This window comes from Ooceraea biroi, chromosome 3, assembly GCF_003672135.1.
Source record: "Ooceraea biroi isolate clonal line C1 chromosome 3, Obir_v5.4, whole genome shotgun sequence".
Lineage (NCBI taxonomy): Eukaryota > Metazoa > Arthropoda > Insecta > Hymenoptera > Formicidae > Ooceraea > Ooceraea biroi.
In genome coordinates, this window is record NC_039508.1 from 4008437 (window position 1) to 4029267 (window position 20831).

The window sequence follows — 20831 nt, forward strand, 5'->3', positions numbered from 1 at the left end:
GCGACCAAATTCAAACCGTCTAAAACACCGCCTTCGCCGGCCCGCACGAACAAAACGGGCATTTCTCTCGCCGCCGCCGATCCTTCTTACCCCCCTCGCGCGCGTCGCATATCGCCCGGTGCAGTTACGCGCAACGGCGTGAACGTAACCGCGAGTGCAGCCGCAGCCGCCGCTACCGTCGCCGTCGTCGTCAACCCGAAGTACGGAGGAACGCGCTCTCTCCGTGGAAGAACTGTGACGTGCCAATTATGAGTTTTATACCCGGCGGAAGATCCTGACTGTTCTCTTGTGTTGCTGTCGCAACTGGTGTTGCTACACTGTCGCAACGATCCTGCTAAATTTATACCGGTGAGGAGTGCGGATTCGGCACAGGTACATGTATCAATCCTTTTTTTTACGAGAACTGTATCGCTCCGTCCTGCGTCCCTCTTTATCTCGTCATTCAATCTCCCGCGCCTCTCTCTCCTCCCCGCGGCTCTCTCGTGCAGATCCGTCGCTTTGTCCATGCACGAGACGATCGGATCAAGTGCATTGACGCGCTTCCGTCTCTCTCTATCTCGCGGCGTTTCATACGCATAAGGTTATGATACGCGGAGGGGCATGTAAAAAAAAGAAAACGGCAAATGTTTCCTCACTTGTAACGATTGTAGATTTTCCGTCTCCGCTATCGTGACGGTCTCGTGATCAACTTTCTCGTGAAACGAGCGAGATAGAGAAATCGTTTTTCGTCTACGAGTCGTTCGGGATTATTCGCAATCTTCACGATCACTCAACGATCGCGAGTGCACTTCGCGCGACTCGTGGCTTCTCTGGGGCTAAAAAATCGCGCGACGCGCTCGGTAGGCTCGTACCGGCCGGCACGATAAGCACCGTGTAGGACGAAAATTTGTATATAGCTCTCACAGTGCTTTGGCGGGAGGAGACTCGCGGCAAAATCGCGAAGGTTTTCGCATCTCGCGTGGATCCGCTCGTAATGGCGCGCGCGCTAAGGCGATGTAGTAATAACGGAGCGAGCGAGGCCGCGCGGATCGCGCTCGGCGAGCGTACTCGCGTCGGTCGTACGTTCGTTTTTGCAATTTCATCACGCGGCTAACCTCGCCGGCAATTCGCGTGTGTTACGTGCGCCGCCGTTTGCCGCTCGTGGGTGCGCGCAGGCATGGCTCGGCAGTTTTAGAAGACGAACGCGCCTTCACGTCGCACTCTCGATTTTGAGAAGCTATTCTTACCGCGTTCGCGCTCGCGAATCGCCGCGAGTGTTGCATTCCGCGCGATACGTCGTTTGCCGCGGATATCGTTTATCACCGCGTGCGCGCGCGAACGAGAGCGAGAGCTCGCGAGCGCGCCCCCGGCACGTACCCCGCGAAACGGCCGACTTTTTCCCGTCGAGCCGTTTCGCGCGCGCCAATGAGAATTCGCGCGAGCGCGGTCGCGGCGAGAAAATGGCCAACGTCGCGTCGCTGGGTTCGAGCGTATCTTTGCGCGTCGTTTTGTGAACCCCGTAGTCCGCAATCACGTTGACGTCTGTCGCCATTTCCTCGCGCGGAGGAGCCTGTCCGTTTATTTTGCAAGGTAACGGTTGCCGTACAACCCGCGTCGCCGGCACGGCCGTTTTCCCCCTCGTGGGTCGCGATTGCGTTTCGCCGTCGGCGGTTTCCGCGTGCGGGAACGAAAAATACGTCGGGTTGAAGCGCGCCGCGAAGTGCATATGCCGCGAGTGCATTCGGGTGCATCGTACCCACCACGGCGGCCGCCGACATCGCGCGGCTGATTGCATCTCGCCGGCCGGCAATCGGCTTGATGCGGAAAAAAAACCCGCGAGCGCCGAATCTCAGCGGCGAGGAACGACCGCCGAAACGCCGGAGTCTCGAGTCTCGGACGAAAATGTCGCCGCGCGATTTGCCGCGCGAATCCATTTCAACGGCGGCGGCGGCGGCGGTCGCGCCGCGCTCCGGCCGATCGCGCTCCGACCGTTCGCCGCCTAATCGGCACCGCCGAACGGCGGGTGTCACCGACACCGTACGATAGCGTACCATGCGACGCAAAATTCTCCTCGTGTCGTAAAGAAACGAAAAAAAAGAATATCGGCGTTCAATCGCTGCATTTATTTCCGTTGTTTTTGAGTCAGCCGGAAGGTTGCGCGGTCCCAGATGATTCTCGCTGCGTTTCGTGCGAATGCCAACGTTGCATCGGCATCTTCTCCTTCCATGCCTTCATCCTTTATAGGAGCGCTCCGCGCTTGAATGTGTGCATTATCAAGTGCATTACCGAGTACGAGCGGTCGGAGCGAACGTCGGAGTTTACGATTTCCTCTCTCGCACTGGTCTCTCCCGGCTCTTTGTCGTTGCGGCCTGCCTGTCGGCGCGCTTTTTACAAATACATATTTACGTAGATATTCTTTACGAGAATATGAAAATAATCGTGGCGTAATTTAATAATTAAAACTAAACGGTTAAAATCAGTGAGTGAAATTTAAAAATAATGATTACGATACTAACCGACATTTTGTGATTGTGCGATTGTGTTGCATATGTTCAAAGAGCTTACCGATCTTTAAGGATTTAAGTGTTTTTTTATTTGTCGATTAAAAATTTAAACTTGCCTATATAATTTTTTTAACTATTTTATTTTTTATTTTAAACAGAAAAGTGATAAAAGTAAATGTTGGTTAATATGTTGTACATTTTAGTGTCACTATGTGAATGTAAATGTGAGATTTAAATTTAACAATTAACAATTAATAATTTTTCTGATAAAATATATTTTGTTATGCTGTATAAAATATTACACATTTGTTAGATAGAAAATTTATTTTAGTATATTGTAAAAAAGAACAACTTTAGCTAATATAGTGGTGTCATTATTGTTTCAGCTATGGCAGAAGGGAATGGGGAGATAAAAATGGAAGAAAAACAAGAAATGGAAAGTGTGGAACGGACAGAAGATTTTAACAAACTCATGGCATATGGACTAGATGAGAAAGTGGCTGCCAAACTGGATGAAATTTATAAGACGGGAAAATTGGCTCATGTTGATCTGGATGAAAGAGCTCTTGACGCCTTGAAGGAATTTCCAGTTGACGGCGCGCTAAACGTGCTTACGCAATTTCTGGAATCTAATCTGGAACATGTATCTAATAAATCCGCGTATCTTTGCGGAGTAATGAAAACATATAGACAAAAGAGTCGTGCTGGTCAAGGTACGGGCACCAGTACGACACCCAAGGCCCCGGATGAGGACAAAATCAAGGTAATTTAAAGTCGTATAAACAATTGTACACGTCAATTTCAATCTGTCGGAGAGTTGTATCGTTTTTAGCCGTCGCTCAGACGTGTAAACGTCATTTTATAGAGATTTTATAGAGATACAGATATAGATATTATAAAATAAGTATCATAAATGTTATAAAATAAATACATAATGAATATTATAAAATGGAAAAAATTATTTCAGATGATCCTGGAGAGAACAGGATATCCTTTGGATGTAACTACTGGGCAAAGAAAATACGGTGGTCCTCCACCAAATTGGGAAGGTCCAACTCCTGGTACTGGTTGTGAGGTAAATTTGCATATGTTTACCTATCGTTTTTATTATTGCATAATAGATTGCACAATATGTCGCATTTTCATTTTCAAATAACTTTCACTCCATATATTTTTGTCAAGATACTTCAAGAAATATGTTTATCAGTTAAATGTGTTCTTTGTGTTATTATCAAGAAAGCTGCGCGTGACATGCGGTTTTGAAAAAGACGCATCAAGCGCATTTTACGTAAATCATTTATTACATCGAATGTTTGTTTGTTTGTTTTTTTTTTCGAAAAGGTATTTTGTGGCAAAATCCCAAAAGACATGTACGAAGACGAATTAATTCCGTTATTTGAAAAATGCGGAAAAATTTGGGACTTGAGACTGATGATGGACCCCATGTCAGGTTCCAACAGAGGATACGCATTTATCACATTTACTAACAGGGAGGCTGCGCAGCAGGCTGTCCGAGAGGTATGTTAATATCTTTCCTTAGATCCGTTATTATTATTATTATTATGTAGGTACATTCTCGTAAGATGTGTATAAATATATTTTTTTGCTGCCCTAGTTATTAACGTGCCGCCATGGACAATTTGGATATTTTTATTTTTTTATTTTCAAAATTTTTAGAAATGTTACAAAATTGTTATTGCTACCAAAATAGCGCTCCTTCGAAATGTTTATGAACTAACACGTCTTTCAATTCGTACGATAACGATACTTGCGGTGATTTTTTTCTCGCTTTTTTTAACTCATCAAATAATTAAATATTAAGAGTCACGAGCTTGAAAAATGGTGGACTCGATGACTAAATGTGTACTAAAATAACAAGTATATGTCCATGTTGATTATGTTATTTTTTCACGAATATGCTTTTCTTTGCTGAACATTTCGAATGACTGTTACTGTATTCCTATGTGGCTTGTTCTGTATCATCCACTTTATATTTCTTTCCCAGTAGATTAACGCAGACATTTTATTACTTTGTCAAGTTATGTGACTACGTTTTCGTTATTAATTTCTTTAATTTGTATACCTTTGGAACATATATATACATGTATGTATGTATAAATATAAAAACGTATATACATATATTGTATATATATGTACACACATACATAGCTAGGAACAATCCACATAATGTATGTTTCATATGTATATGTCCCTGACCACTTTTTATTCGTGTTAAGAGTACACAGTTATATCCAACTGATCCCAGATATTTATAACACTGAGAAGTATATATTACTCATATATATATATAAAAAAAATATATATATATATATTAATGATGTCCTATGGATGAGTTTCTTTTTCCAGCTCTCCTCTTTGCTCAGTGGGCAAAATTGGGAGTGGAGAACATTTGTGAAAATCACTGATGATTATGTGGTCTAATTGGTTAGGGGTATATTTACCTAATTGGTCGACTCTCATTGGACAGTGACAATTTTTGTAACAAAATTTTGAAAATTGGTAGGCTTAAAATTTGTTTTACAGGAGTACATGATACGTGAAAGGCCGGTTTCCTATATTGTGAAGACTCGAGCGACAAAGCGCATGCCACTTTCTCGCTTTCGTGGATCCACGAACAACATGTTGTTAATTATTGTACTAAATTGCGCATAGATTTGTAAAAATTTTTTCCGAAATTTTGGCGCTACCTGCCGTAATTACGTTAAAAACCATGAAAACCGCCTCATTGGAACAAAATTAGGCATGTGTCTGTTTTCTTCATCCCACAGCTCGATAATCACGAAATAAAACCCGGCAAGAGTCTGAAAGTAAACATTAGCGTTCCTAATCTACGACTTTTCGTGGGGAACATACCAAAGTCAAAAGGCAAAGAGGAGATCTTGGAGGAATTTGGTAAATTAACAGGTAAAGTGAAATTCGAGGCGTGTGTACCTACCTACCTACCTATTACCTACCTGTCTACCTGTATTGTATAACTTAAGAGTGGTAGCTTTTAAGTAGTGGTTGTAGATGGTATGGAACTATGGAGCATCCAAGGATCACATTGACTCTGTGATCTGCGACATACCTTTATGGCACCTTTAGTTCTGGTCAGTCTCCTTGCCTCTCGGTTTATTAGTGAACAGTAACACCTCTCTGGTCCAAGTCTTCTTTTCCTCGCATATTTATAGGTTGAGTTATGAGTTTATCTGCTTCCTACTCTATATACACGCGATTTACCTTTGTCATCCTCCTGCCTCCTTACTCCTAATTTTGTGCAACTGATCAATTCATCAATCTTTACTACTGATACTTCTTCGTCTTCTTTTTTTTGGAAAGGTGAAAAAGAGGCGAGGAAATGGAAAGAGAAAATGTGGAAGCCATACTTTTAGATTAAGAAACTATTTTATGTACTGACAGAAAAAAATGCTGTCTTGCACCATTGCAATTTTGCAATATGCAAATGTGTGATGATTCATGACTAAGTCTCAAGCTTGGGGGTATGGGAGATACTGCGTGGACCGCTGGGGCGTTTGGCTCGCTAACAAACGGACAGGCACTCCCACCTCTTCTACCCTGTACAATATCGATCCTCTAATTTACCATACGATCCACACGATCCTTCGAGTCATGCTTTTGATCCTCCTCTTATGTAAAATTTCCCTCCATCTTCCTCTACCCCGAAGGACGCTTCATCAAATCCCACAGTTCAGACAGCCAATAAGCAGGTGAAATCATAAATGGCAAGCTTAATTGGCACTCTCCTTCCACATTATTCTTACAGCTGAATGATTATGAGATTCGGAAAGGGAAAAAGATTGGTGTTACCGTATCTTATAACAATCACCGCTTGTTTGTGGGAAATATTCCAAAGAATCGAGACCGAGATGACTTGTTCGAAGAGTTTACAAAGCACGCACGTAAGTTGACAATTGTCCTTAAATCAGCGAGCAGTAACCGATGGAAGTTCTATGGGAGAGATGATGGGACAAAAATTTTTGTCTTATAACGAATCAGGTGTTTTTACCTAGTCGGTAGACGTGCCAGGTGGGTTAAAATCCAACCCTCTTGCATAAATGTGAAACAAAAACCTTGTAATGAATTGGTACTCGGAGAACCAAATTTTTATATTCATTTTTTCAAAAATTATCGATGTTTGGTAACGCTGACAAATTTATTTATAAGCCAAATGTGAACTCTTCACCATGTGATTCCTTCATTTTTTATTTTTAGTAAATTTTCGTTTGCAAAATATGCACAGTTGCAATGAGTAGACAATCATAATTGCATTATTGTGTCCTACAACCAATCGTCGACTTTATGCTGCAATTCTGTTGGAATTATTGGTTGCGCCATTCCATCGGTTGGAATTATTTTCTCTCGATTCTATAGCGAGTATATTCCGAATATGTCGAATGGAATTTTTGTATACTTGGATATTTGGTTTTGGGACATAAAATTTCAAGTTGAACGCAAATATAATTCTATAGCAAGCAGTATCATCTCATGAGCTCTTTATTTGTACATAATTATCAAGTTTTTAAAGTTTATGTTTTTACTTATTCATTTATTCCTGTTCTGAGATCGAAAATCTATTAAACTGTTTTAGTATTAAATATACATTACATAGGAACATAATCGCACTTCATGAATGGATAAATGTGTGTTTATTGTGATGCCTTCAATTTCAGACAGTGAATTTAATACGAGAAACACACTGTTTGTATGGTGTAAATGTAAAAGTTGATAAAAGAGAATGGTCAGTGTGATCGAATGAATGTGTCTGATCATCAGTACATTTTGTATGTGTGTGCATAAGATTCTTGCATGTAACATATCAGAATATGGACACAGAGAGGATCAATGAAAATGATAATGACAAGGGCAGACGCCTTTATTGTAATTGACGAGGCACAGGGATGATCTAGAAATTAATTTTAAGATAACAATCGACATACAAGGTACAAGGCATCTAACTTTCGCCACATATCTTATATGATACAGTAGACGACCAAAAAACAGACAATATATTTAAAAAGCATTAGTTTTTATGAACAAACTTTTTACACCTAAATCTACCTAATCTAAATAATCGAAGATTAATAAGTAATTACAAAGAATGCTGAAGAATCAGTCTCACGAATTGAATCCATATAAAACTGACGGCTTGCTGCTTTTGTTCATGATACCTATAAGATGCCTTGTTATCCCAGCATAGCGTAGCTTTTAAACTGAGAGGAAGGAGAGAAGGACTGTATCTCTGAGAAATAATAAGTTAATTAAGTTACCCCGTGGAAATTGTCAAACTCTTCGTTGTTTGACAATTTTTTCGTTACTTTCCGAGAAAATCTGTCGGAACGAGACAGAGTGAGATCAAGTCGAGAGATACTCACGAACGACACATTCCCACAGCTTAGGATTAGAAAACAGATAAAGAATAATAATATACTAGAGTGTCGATCTTTTTGTGTACACGCGCGTAATTGAGTCACTGCAATGCATGAGAATTCTAATAGCATGAGAATTATTCTACTTAATAATACAGTGCTCAGTATGCCTTGAAATGAATAATCCTCTCAGATTTTCCAAATACGCAAATTCAGTAAAAGTAATAAGGAAGATGTCAAACATATGTATCTCGGAAGAGTGTTTTACAGAAGTTAGAGCTTGCAATTTCTTTCTCTTTGTAGTTATTAATAATAACTTTGCATTTTTTCTGTTCTGTTTACCCTGATTTTCCGTAGCTTTTCATTTGAGATTTGTGTTTTCGTGACATAGGTTGCGAGCATTTGGTAAAGTATTTCATATCTTTCTTATTTCCTTTATTATACATTCAATCCCTGGGATATACATAGTTTGTTTTATGAAACTCTATTTGATATTGATTTTATTTAAAGCTTGTGTTTTTATTTCCTTTAGGTTTTAAGCGTGTTAGATTTGTAATATGCAAAGAAAAGAAGTTCAATTTTGTAAAACGGAAAAATTACATTTTTTAAAGGAAACTGATAAAGTGATAGAGTGTAATATCATATTATATAAACAAATCAAATACTTCAAAATTTTTACGATTCGATTAATGTAGTACATAACTCGTACCGGTACGATTCTTCATTACATTATCTTGTTGTTTTCCTATTTTGTTACTGCCAATCGGTTTTATTTATGTTGTATGTGCAAAGAAACATATGTGTATATATACATAATTATAACTGTTGGAAATCAGAAGCTCAATATATCATTATTAATCGAGATATGATAGTTAATAGAGAGAAAGAGAGAGAGAGAGAAAGAGAGAGAAAGAGAGGGAGAGAGAGAGAGTTATCTTCCGTAATTATTATAGTAAAGTGTTATTTAATTCGAATATTAAATATATGGCAATAATTAAGATGTTATATCTATACGTGACAACATAATGCATATCTCTCACTCATAGCAATCATTGTATACGGAAATGTAATAGCTGCTTGGATCTATATTTTGTTGTGTTTTTGGCACAGTTTCCATTCTTTATTATATATAGTAGCAATCCTTAAAATTCCGCGAGTACCAATCGAGTTTACGCGAGTCTCACCCCCTTCTCGTATGATTTTTTTTCGACATATAGCTGGCCTGACGGAGGTGATTATCTACAGCTCACCGGATGACAAAAAGAAGAATAGAGGTTTTTGCTTTTTGGAGTATGAATCTCACAAAGCAGCTTCCTTAGCCAAGCGAAGGTTGAGCACTGGACGTATCAAGGTTTGGGGATGTGATATTATTGTCGATTGGGCTGACCCTCAGGAGGAACCGGACGAACAAACCATGTCTAAAGTAAATGAGTGACGATACGATCCAGTTCCATTATATACCTCAATAATTATGCTGTTCCTTAGTTTTTATCATAGTTTCTATCACAAATCTCAGAGCATCTCATTACAGTACAAATGATTTTGTTTCAGGTTCGTGTGCTTTACGTGCGAAATTTGACGCAAGATTGTTCGGAGGAGAAGCTAAAGGAGAGCTTCGAACAATACGGCAAAATTGAACGAGTGAAGAAGATCAAGGATTACGCTTTTATACACTTCGAAGATAGGGACAATGCTGTTAAAGTAAGAGATATTTTAGTTGTTTACGTCGACCTTGATTTACAATTTCACCTATAAGCTCCTTTCTATATTGAGAATTAATTTTTAACATATTTACGTCACATGTGTATGCGCTTTCTTTTTTCAAGGCAATGAACGAATTGAACGGAAAAGAAATGGGTGGATCCCACATAGAGGTTTCATTGGCAAAACCACCATCCGATAAAAAGAAAAAAGAAGAGATGCTACGTGCTAGGGAGAGACGAATGATGCAGATGTTACAGGGTAGAGGCGGGTGAGTTATCGATTTATTTTCAATCTATTTGGTCCATCACTTTTTCCATCAACTTTCACGTCATCATGTTGTTTACTTTTTTATTCTCTTTAATCCATCTTTTATTTAATGGTAACTACAATAAAGGCGTTATATAGTTTTCCTTTTGACAGTGGATCTCCATCTCATCCCAGCATGATGGGAGGCCCAATGCCAGTTCGTGGACCTGCACAAGGACCTCGGGGCACCGGCGCAGGTATGCGTGGACAGATGGGACGAGGCGATTACGGTTAGTACCAACTCTGGTCTTTTTTATCTTTTCTTGTATTATCTCGCGTAATTTTCGCAAACACACGTACAAAAACGGTATATTTTTATTTATCGTGGCAACAGCAATTTTCATGGTCCTTTACGTGTCACGTTTGTATATCACGGGTAACACATGCCTGTATGTTTTCGTTCCGCCTCATTGTCATAACAACTTTCACTTAGATGTTAAATACTTTTTTTAATCATGGACTGTGATAACTATTGAATTATTCTTAGATTTAGATTTTTTAACAAAATTCAAATTATCGAATTGCCTAGAGAGCTATGAAAGATACATGATGTATCTTAATACCGTGCAATATCTCGTACGTAAAAACTAAAAAACTTAAAAGATTATTAAATGTATAAAAAATATAATATTTATTAATCTTGCCACTAAACGTTATAAAATTATGAATAATATATTGAACTAGCTAGCATTAGAATGCACAAAAATACAAGTGATACAAGATTGTATCATACTTTTTTTTCCCTTTTTTCGTATTGTATTTTATATTTCAGATTAGAACTATTGTAATGAAATAATTTCATATTAGTATTTTTGATGACATAATTACATAGATACAAATATCCCGCATGCTTTTGGGGATTTTTCACTATCTCACTACATACCTTGGCTTACGCGCATGACAAGCTATTTTGAACGTGTGAGCAAGAAATACTTGCTGAGCATTTCTTATTTACATAACAGTTCTTTCGATTATATATATAAATAAAACCTTTTTCTTCTCCACTTTGACCAAAACCATTATCCCTTTATTATATTCTGTTATTAGAAAAAAAATTATATTTATATCATTATGTACATTACTATAGGCAATTAATATCACAAAAGTATATATATGTTTGATATCAGAAATATGAAAAATGAAATTCCATTAATAATTACAAGCCTTTGACATAACATATATGATTCTTGGAGCGTATGATAATTTTTTATAGTAATATATGAATCAAAAATTAGATTCAAACAATTTGTTACAAAAAAAAACACGTGTTACAATGTACTATCAAATTAATTTTGCTTTATAAGGTTGTAGTGAGAGAGTGCTCAAGTAAGAAAGATGCATCGAAGTAAAGATGATTTAATGTGTAGTAATATTTATTTGTAACTTTATGTAGGATGTTTCGTCTAGCTTTAGAACGATGGAATAATGAATTCTAAATTTCTTTAATGATTCGTTCTCATTAATCGAGTGTAATAATCACTTCTCATGATTATTCTCATGAATTCTCATGTAAACTCTTCAATTAAAATTACATATTAATCTATATAATATTTATGTTACATACATATGTATATGAATACATGCATATATATATATATATGTGTGTAATTAAATGTGTGCTTAGCATTGTAATACGAGCACCTTGTTGCCTTACCACTACCACCTCCTGTGACACCTGTTTCTTTTTTTTAATCAAACGATAATTGCATGTGTATTTATCTGTTTTGTACTTTTGTTTGGTGCCTTAATGAAAATTATTTTGTGGCAGTGCACACAGTACCACATGCATTGTCAGAGAGAGTTTTTTAAATAGTGTTTCCGTTTTGTTTCCGTTTATGTGAGCGTGTGTGTACCTCATGTATCTTGTGTGATGCATCATCAATTCAAAAATCTGTTTACAGCTCTCAAGGAAATAGGTAAGCCGCGATGATGAATGATGAATGCAACAATTGTAGAGTATAATGTGTAGTCCTTGTGTATTTTCTTCCTTTTTTACATTGAGTTCAATGCCCAATTAAAATGCAATCTAGAGGCCATCGAAAACTAACTTCCTCCAACATGATAATCAAGTTTTATAAATCTTATTATTAAATGATTTTATCTTAATATTCAATAATATTATCTTTTTATTAATATATTAAGTTTTATAAATTTTTATAGATACTTCTTGCTATTTATAAATTATTACAAATCGCGGTATTTATGAATCTTTTATACAACTTGTGATAGATAGAAAGTTCTAAATGCCAAGAGTTTGAATTATTTATCATTAGATTTGATTTTCTAAATATCACGATTAGAAACTTTGGATCAATTTCAATTAAAGTAAATTTGAATTAAATATAGATTTATATTTAAAATTTTTTACATTTCGAGTTTGCAATCTTGTTTGGAGTATGTGTGAAATTTTCGTATGGAGTCTTGCAAGTCTATCTCAGGACATGTGATGGTGGTAGGGTAATCAGTACGCAATTTTGTCTGTGCGGTATTGTAACTGTAAATGTATATATACATATATATGTGTATATATATATATGTATACATGTATGTATATGTATAAACATATATGTATATATATAATTTGTTTTGCCGGAACAATATTTTTTTCCCATCCGAATCATTTTACTATTAATGTACTCTAAATGTATGAAATTTCTTTTTGTTTTTCTTCTCTTTCGTTTCTATTATTGGCGTCTTCAAAATTATCTTTTCCCGGCATGCCTGTCTTATGATATTGAAACAATATTATTACCTCAGTAAGTTGTCAATTGGATATATCGTGGCTAAATTTGGGTCTATTTGTAATGTGTGTTTTTATAGATTATGATTACGACTATTACGGTTATGGGGATTATCGAGGTGGCTACAGTGATCCCTATTACGATGACTATTATCGATACGAAGATTACTATTTCGATTATGCGCCGCCTCCGCCGCCTGCCAGAGGGAGAGGCAGGCAGCCTCAACCGGTGGGTCGCCTTTTTTAATGGTTCTAAAAAGTCGTTTTCGTTCCTGAAATCATTATTTATTTATTTTTTTTTAAATATACCAGCGGTAGTTTGACTGTGGCACAGTGTTCGCGGATTTTCCTAGTACGTTATACATCTCTCCAATTTACTTTGTCCAGATCACCCTCTGCCCATTTTCTCTGTCTGAGCGTGTAAATTAACGCTGGCTAACTGGATATGCGCTAGCTTCATTATAATCACTATTAACGCGCAGGGGGATGCACATCTTAACGTATAAAAATCCTGATTTCATAATGTTGTTAAATGCACCGCATACACAGTATACGACATAATAGCACTCATCCGAGCTACGGAGTTTTACAGTTCGAGATTAAAAGAGAGAGAGAGAGAGAGAGCGAGAGAGAGAGAGAGAGAGAGAGAGAAAGAGAGAACGAGATGTACAAAAAAATGACAATGCTACGCAACGTCAATTGTGATGAATTAATCATTAATATCAAACAAAAGTGAGAAAGAGAGAGAGAGCGAGAGCGAACGAGAGCAGACGAGAGCGGGGAGAGAATGCTGTTAAGAGCACACTGTGAATGCATTGTATTTATATAGATCCTCTTATAAGCCCTAGTATACATATACTAACACCAACGCTTCGATACTAAAAAGTTAGATCCTCTAATCCGAACACATTGCCACTTTCAAATTGCTTGCAAATCATATCTGAGCCATGGTAGACCCATTCTAAATTTTCAAGCAAGATATATAGCCGGGAAAAGCAAATCTAAATCTCAAACAAAGAAAAGAGGAAAAGGAAAAAAGAAAATAGAAAGAAAAAAAGGTAGAAAAGGAAACCGAGACCTCCAGGGTAATTACCCGAACAATCCTCCTCCGAAGGAAGAAGATCGCACATTTTTATAGTGTTACAGGATCCCCTAACACTACACCCCACCGCTACTACTACTCTCTAGTGCAGCTTCAGGAGTGCAATTCCAGACAATAGGCAGAAAGCAGTGTACAGGATTTTGTCCTTATATATATATCGCCGTCTTTAATTACATTAGTATCTTCATGTACGAGTAACTTATCTTTTTTTTTTTTCTTTCTGTAGAGCGACGTTGCGTCTCGTGGCTCGGATATGATACTATACTTTTCTATGTCAAGTTGCAGGGTTATCCAAATATGACGTAAGGGAGCGTATGGACGCCCTGCGCGAAATATCTTTCTTAACGTCTCATTTTTTTATCCTATATATATATAGTATATTTTTAAATTGCGATCAACTTTTTCTCTTGGCAGTGTATTCTCGCTGTATTGCGACAACACGCGACGTATGCGCACTCAGTTTTCCTATGTGTTATCCGGCGATGCTGTCTTCCCCGTGTCATGATGTACATGTCCGTAGTTAGTCGTTGCTGTAAAAAAAAAAACATCAAAGAGAGACGAACGAGGAGAGGAGAACCTTCTTCGAATTGTCCTCGCATTATCTTGTGCCTTGTTCTATCATTTTTTTTGTTTCGCCTCTTTATTATTTATTTTTCGGCGTACGCCCGAAGTCATATTGACGATTCTGTTCGCCTCTGAGAAGGAAGTAGAGCAGCTTCTTCCAGCTATCTTCTTAGGACAAGTTCTTTTTATCATTTTTTGTTTTTATTTCGTTGCACCTGCACAACGTAATCGACATTCGTGCCATGTTCTATACTGCCAATTTCGTTTCTTTTTTGTACGAATATTTTCTCTCGTCGTACGTATCCTTCTCGCTTTACGTTACTGCGTAGCAGTGTTGAAATTTCATTTTAGAGACATTCTCCTGTTAAATAAATCTCTCCTGAGTTGAATTTCGATGTAGGTAATAATGACAATTAAATGAGATTTTGATTGTCACACGTATTCGCGCAGGTCGAAGATGTATCTGCCTTGAGAGCACTTATCACTGTTTTTTTTTTCCTTTTTTTCCTTTGCGCCGCTCTTGCTGGACGTAGTAAATGATACTCGTGCGCATCGTACATCCTTTAATTCAGTTTCTTACAGGGGAGAGCACAGGTATATACTCCCGAGCGCCTGCTACACCTACCTGTAAATCTCGTGTTTGGATAGACGGCCTGTACACACGTAGCGATATACATGGATCGTTCTCTGAGCTTTAAGAAGTAACACTTGATTCAATGTGCCAATTTGCCAATGAGCAGGAGGAAAAGTTTGTCGCAAGTTGTAAAACGCAGCAGTTGCGTTGGCTCGACTGAAAAGGGACGATAAACGTCGTGCGGATCGGTGATCCGCGACGATTCACGAACGATTCACCCAGTACACGTACCACGTGACGATTAATTAATACTTGTACACTGAATTGTGCGTAGGTGTGATATATAGAGACCACGGAGATTGATGATGGAATAGAGGAGAATTGTGTGTGCGCGCGCGCGCTTTCCCTTTCGTATATAGCACCAGTAAAACGTGTCTTACAGCTCTCGCTTTGCCTCCCCCGTCCTCCTCCCCCACGTTCCCAAGCACCCGCCTTACATCCTGTGTATATAAAACTACAGCTTACGCTTAAATCACACTTTTAACCACGCTTAAAAGTGCCGCTGCGCCGCTTATTTATTTATAATACGCCTTTTGGTTGAATTTTGTTTTAGCTGCCAGTGCAATAGCTTGTGTCGCTTAAAAGTTCCTACGCCAACCAATCAGTTCGCTTTTCGCTTTACTACATTGGATAACTCTGCTAACTCCTACTGCTGTATGTAAAAAAACGTGGTTAGTAAAGATTTGGTTATAGGTGACCTATAACTTTTCTGCCGCGTTCTTCTTCTTTTTCTTCTTCTGCTCTTTCTTCTTCTGCTTCTTACTTTTCTCCGCCGTAACTTTTCTCTGTCGCTCTTTTCTTTCCATCACTTTCTCTCATCCTCTGTCTGTTACTCATTTCTTCTTTTCACGCTACGACATATACATATATACAGGAATATATCGTATATACGTATATACGCTCTGTAATTGTGCGACCAAGTACGCATATCCATAATATGTGTACGCACCGCTGACCATTCGGCGACGCGCCGACTGGTTCTTTTATTTTCACTGTGCCTTACTGTTACTGTACTGTCATTCTTTAAAGGTCACTACTGCGAAACATACTGTGCATAATTAAATTATAGATTATGTAGGGCAGAAGATATTAAAAAAAGAGAAAAAAAAAATTATGAAAATTAAGTGAAACTCAGACATATATGCAAATAATTTTGTAACTGTTGGGGTAACGATTTGGGTGTGTGTTATTTGGTCAGGCTGGTCGTGGCCGTGGAGTAGTGCCACGTGGCCGAATCGGTGGCCCGCAAGCCCGTGGGCCAGTCAGGGGGGGACGCAACCCCGCAGCTTCAGGGGCCCGTGGGGTCCAGCGGCTGGCCGCTCGTGGGGGGGTCCGCGCCAAGGGAAGTTTACCAGGTGAGGATGGTCTGTATCTCCACAATAAATCATCTTTTACACACCTTACATCCACATTTAATTACAATTTACAGGCAACACTCACACACATACACACACATACACCTTCCCTTCATCATCGTGAATCATTGACATACATCTAAGAACTTGTGTTAAGTTAGTACTCGCATACCTGTTTGTGCAAGAATTTGTTTAAAACTCGTTTAAAAGGCGTATATCGTTCATTACTTTGCAAATGATGGATGTAATGATGAGCAAACGCGTAAAAAATGCACCGAGGATGGAGTTATCGGCTGAATATGTTACAGAAATTTTTATTGTATATAACAAACTGAAAAATGTTGCTTGATTCTTATTATAAGAAATTTCGTTATAACATCTTTTTGCAAACATATGCAGAATCTCGTTGTAATTGTATTGTTGTTACGAACAAACGTCATACTACATAATGTTTTCTTAACTGTTTCACACAAACCTTCTCAGTTGTTTCAAATGATATTTTCTTCGCTAGGAAACTCTTCTTATCAAACATCTGCTTTCGTGCATCAGTAAATTTCTGCTCTGTCTTATCTCCGTTTCGTAAAATACACGATTATATTATATGTAGATAATATTTTCAACGGCCATAAAGTCTGAAATTTTTGTACGAAATTATTTCTGAGATAATTTCCTATTGATGATAACAAGAGATCGATTTTTCCTGCTCCTCTGTTTCCATTGTTCATTTTCCCCTCCTCCCAAAAAAAAGAAAAATGCTGTATGTAATATATCGATGATGAATTTGTAAAATATTTAATTTCTACTTAAAAAGTAAAAGTGCGATACATAATTGTAATTAGCCGTTATGAAGAAAATTGACACATTGAATCTTGACAATAGTCGCTACATGATACTACGCCGTTTCTATTTTTCAGATTTATTTGTAATTTTATATTATTTAAAAAGACATTTAATTCTGATTTTCTTTTTACAGATTTAATGACACAATCAGCCTAAGAGGTTTTTAAAAAGAAATATATAATAAGTTTTTAAAAAGATTGCACATTCCTATGCAACGTTGCCACGAATTTTTCACGTATTGTTTACCGTTACAGTAAATGAATCCGCTCCACTTTCCCTCCAAGATACCCGAGTCCCGTCCACCTGATTGTAACAGAGCAGTAGGTTAGTTATCCCTTTATATCACACATATTTATTTAATAGTCTTTGCAATAGTTTTAATTTTATAGAATTAGTAGAATAACCAATTTGTGTATCATTTGAATGTCCACGGGTCTCTGACTCATTATTTAAACACGCAAAGACAGACACACAAAATCACTACGCATATATACATGTTTCAACACATGCTCACTAAGAAACTCCTAAGAATCTCCTTCACCATGTATATTTTGCAAACGACACGCACAACGGTAAAGAGGATCCTTTAAAATTAATATTGATGTTCGCGATATATATCGGCAAAATTATCGGTCTTATCGCTCGCTCTGTCTTTTTACAGCAGGTAAACGAAAATTTGACGGGGGTCACCAGAACCAGGGGGAATCTAAGCGTCGCTTCCAGAGCAACTGGGGAAACCAGCCCCTCGCCCAACAACCACTGGGCAATGCGTACGGATTGGCGAGTGTGAATGGTGGCAGTGGTGGTGGTGGCGGTGACATAGGTTTTGGAGGCAGAGCCGGCACGCTCGGCGGTGTTTCCGGCGACGATCACGAATGGTATCAAGACTCCTACCAGTCATGGAGCTAACTTCTGCAAGCCTGTGAGTGATGAAAAAAAAAGAAAACAAATATGCGCGTACGAACAAATGCATGATAGACGAAGCGAGCGAGCAGGAGAAGCGAGCGTAAATTAAGAGGAAGGAAAAAACTAAAAAACTAGAATCAGACTGACGGAACGCAGAGAGAAAGAGAGAGGGAGAAGCAGAGAGAGAGAGAGAAAGAAAGAAAGACAGAGAGGAGAGGAGACGTAGGACGGAACTACAGAAAAAGATCATCCACACATTTGTATTATTATCGCTCTTAATCAATTCGAATAATTGTAAATGTTTTTTCATATTAATAATACGCAGCAACTGTGCTCTGCGCCACCACCATCGCCCGCTGTTGTTGTGATTATGTACAGTGATGTGCCACTGAGACTAATTATTACATCGGAGTGTGACCACCCACCCCACCCCGTACTATTATTATTATTATTATTATAATAATACTAATCTAAGTACCACTACTGCATTGTCACATTGTTTACTGCCAAGTGATGAAGATCAGCGATGTTGACATAGGGATTGTGATGGCTTGTATTAGTTAAGAGAACTCATGGAAGCCTGCGGTTTATTACGCGATGATGACTAGATTTTTTTAATCTACGTGACGAAGCGTGTGTGTTAGATAGGCTCGAGGGGTGACGTAGCTAGTATCACGAGAAAGAAACAAAGTAGGGAAACCGAGAGAGAGAGAGAAAAGGATAGATGGAAATAGAAGAGACGGAAGTTCAATCTTGAGGAAGCGAGATGTGTAATAGACGTGTAGGCAAGCAGAAGGCGCAGGGCGTGAATGTGATACTTGGCGAGCATGCGAGAGGGATGAGCGTCTGAGATGACACGTATTTGCGAGAGACGAGGTGAAAAAGAGAGAGAGAGAAAGAGAACGAAAGAGCGAACGAGCGAGCGAGCGAGCGAAAGAGATTGTCTTTAAGCGGAATGTGTCTGTGTGTGTATGTGTGCGTGGAGCGTGCCAAGCGCGCCGCAAGACCTTCTATTGTTGGTCTATAAATGTGTACAGTCAGTGAAACTATTATTATTAAGAGTCAGGCAAAGTTTTGCGAAAGTAGCAAGTGAAACGTTGCAAGCCAGCGGGCTCTGCGGGTGTCTCCCAGAATTAGGTTTGGTTACGGTCACGCGACGGTTCTATTGAATAAGAAAAAGGGAAAAAAAGGGAAAAAAAAGAGTATTGCTCACAATCGAGAAGAAACCCACTTGTACAGTAAATTTTTCAATGACAGTATCGAAGTAGCGAGGTAAACTCGGATCCAAATCGTAATATATTTATTTGTTAACGTGTTCTTTTTTTTATAATTGAAAAATTAATTGATTGATCGTTGGAAGCATAATTATCAAAGACGAATCTTATTCCCTTTGGAAGGGAAGTGAAAAAAGAGTGTATTGTTTTTTCTAAATTTTATGTAAAAAGTAAATTTGTTTCTCGTATTCTTTTACGATTTAAAAAAAATAGAGAGAGTGAGAGAGAGAGAAAGAGAGGGAGGAGGAAAGTTTTTAAAGATGACTGACTACGAATTTGATAATGATAGTCACGGATTGAAGTAGGATGTAAAATGTAATGTTTACAAATGCATGAACACATACAGCACACATTTTGAGTGTTGACTTGTTGTTATTGTTAGCCTGTTAGTTAATTAGTAAGAGTTGTAAGTGCGGGCTGTAGTTGGTCCCTGTCCCTGGAGCCCAGACACCCCCTGTTCTGGATGATTATTTGAAAAAGGGAAGAAAAAAAAAAGGAAAACATACGCAAATCATTGTATTTTACACGCACCCCCGGAATATACGAAGGCAAATACGACGCAAAGACGAGAAAAAAAAAAGAAAAAAATGAATATTATAATAACGGAATAGCTGCATATCAGACTCCTGTTTATTGTAACACCAAACGAGACGACAACCGCATATTGTAACAATTGTATTGGCCCCGGATCGGATATTTGATACAACCAAGTAGGATCGACGGATATATGTATGTGATACAGTATCGAACGTGATTCTACACCGAACGATTATGCCACAGACCGACCAACCAGAGATATAAAAGTATCGCCTATACATCGTATTGTAACATGGAACCACCATATGATATATGATTTACAGATACACACACCACACATATACAAACAATATGAAAATACGAAATATCGCGATAGACGCACCATGGACAAAATGTCTGGATGACGATCGATTGTTCGCCCAACCTCGTATTTATGAGCATTTTGTTAATTTTTATTCATGTTTTACTTAAGTCTAATTCTTCTTCGTCATCGATACTGTTTTACTGGTAGCGATGAATCAATCGCATTCTAGGAGTAACGATTAGACGAGGGAAACGTACCCCGTTTTTACACGTCCTGTCCCCAGTTATACTTGCGATCATTGTCTCGAAAAGCGGAAGAAAGAAAACGAAAAAAAAGATAGAAAGGAAAAGAAAAATCCGAGTGAATTGCGAAATCGCGGTTTGCGTTTAAGCTATCCACTTTTCATTCCTCTCGTGCCCCCCTTTACCACCATCCCCCTTTCAATGATTATTCGCTTACCATATTTTATATCTACCTACCTACTCTATACTTACCTACACACCCTATTTATAAAAGCATAATATCGAGGATATAATAATATTAATATTAACAATATGATAAGGATGATATTGCTAATCATAATTGAGTGGGTTTTTGTGACACATGATAATATTCCAGTATAAAAGAAAAAAATTCTGGTTTTTTCCGTGCAAAAAAAAAGAATTGTAATTAATAAAAGGGAATAATAAGAGCAT

General features: G+C 38.3%; 1 protein-coding gene across 16 annotated transcripts; it reads left to right on the top strand.

Moving 5' to 3' along the window:
- The first annotated feature begins 207 nt into the window (after positions 1–207).
- On the top strand, positions 208–20462 carry LOC105285715 (heterogeneous nuclear ribonucleoprotein R). 16 transcript variants are annotated; one of them, XM_011350119.3, is made up of 13 exons: positions 208–348; positions 2870–3246; positions 3451–3558; positions 3825–4001; positions 6268–6403; positions 9088–9293; positions 9422–9571; positions 9697–9842; positions 9980–10110; positions 11782–11796; positions 12701–12849; positions 16119–16284; positions 17777–18024. In XM_011350119.3, the coding sequence occupies exons 2-13, from the start codon at positions 2872–2874 to the stop codon at positions 18022–18024; spliced, it is 2007 nt and encodes a 668-aa protein (XP_011348421.1). In that variant the 5' UTR covers positions 208–348; positions 2870–2871. The 16 variants fall into 16 exon arrangements, with proteins under 16 accessions (XP_011348421.1, XP_011348422.1, XP_011348426.1 ...); XM_011350120.3 differs by lacking the exon at positions 6268–6403 and adding an exon at positions 5273–5408 and having other exon boundaries at positions 215–372; positions 17777–20441; XM_011350124.3 differs by lacking the exon at positions 6268–6403 and adding an exon at positions 5273–5408 and having other exon boundaries at positions 215–372; positions 9995–10110.
- Positions 20463–20831: the final 369 nt, after the last annotated feature.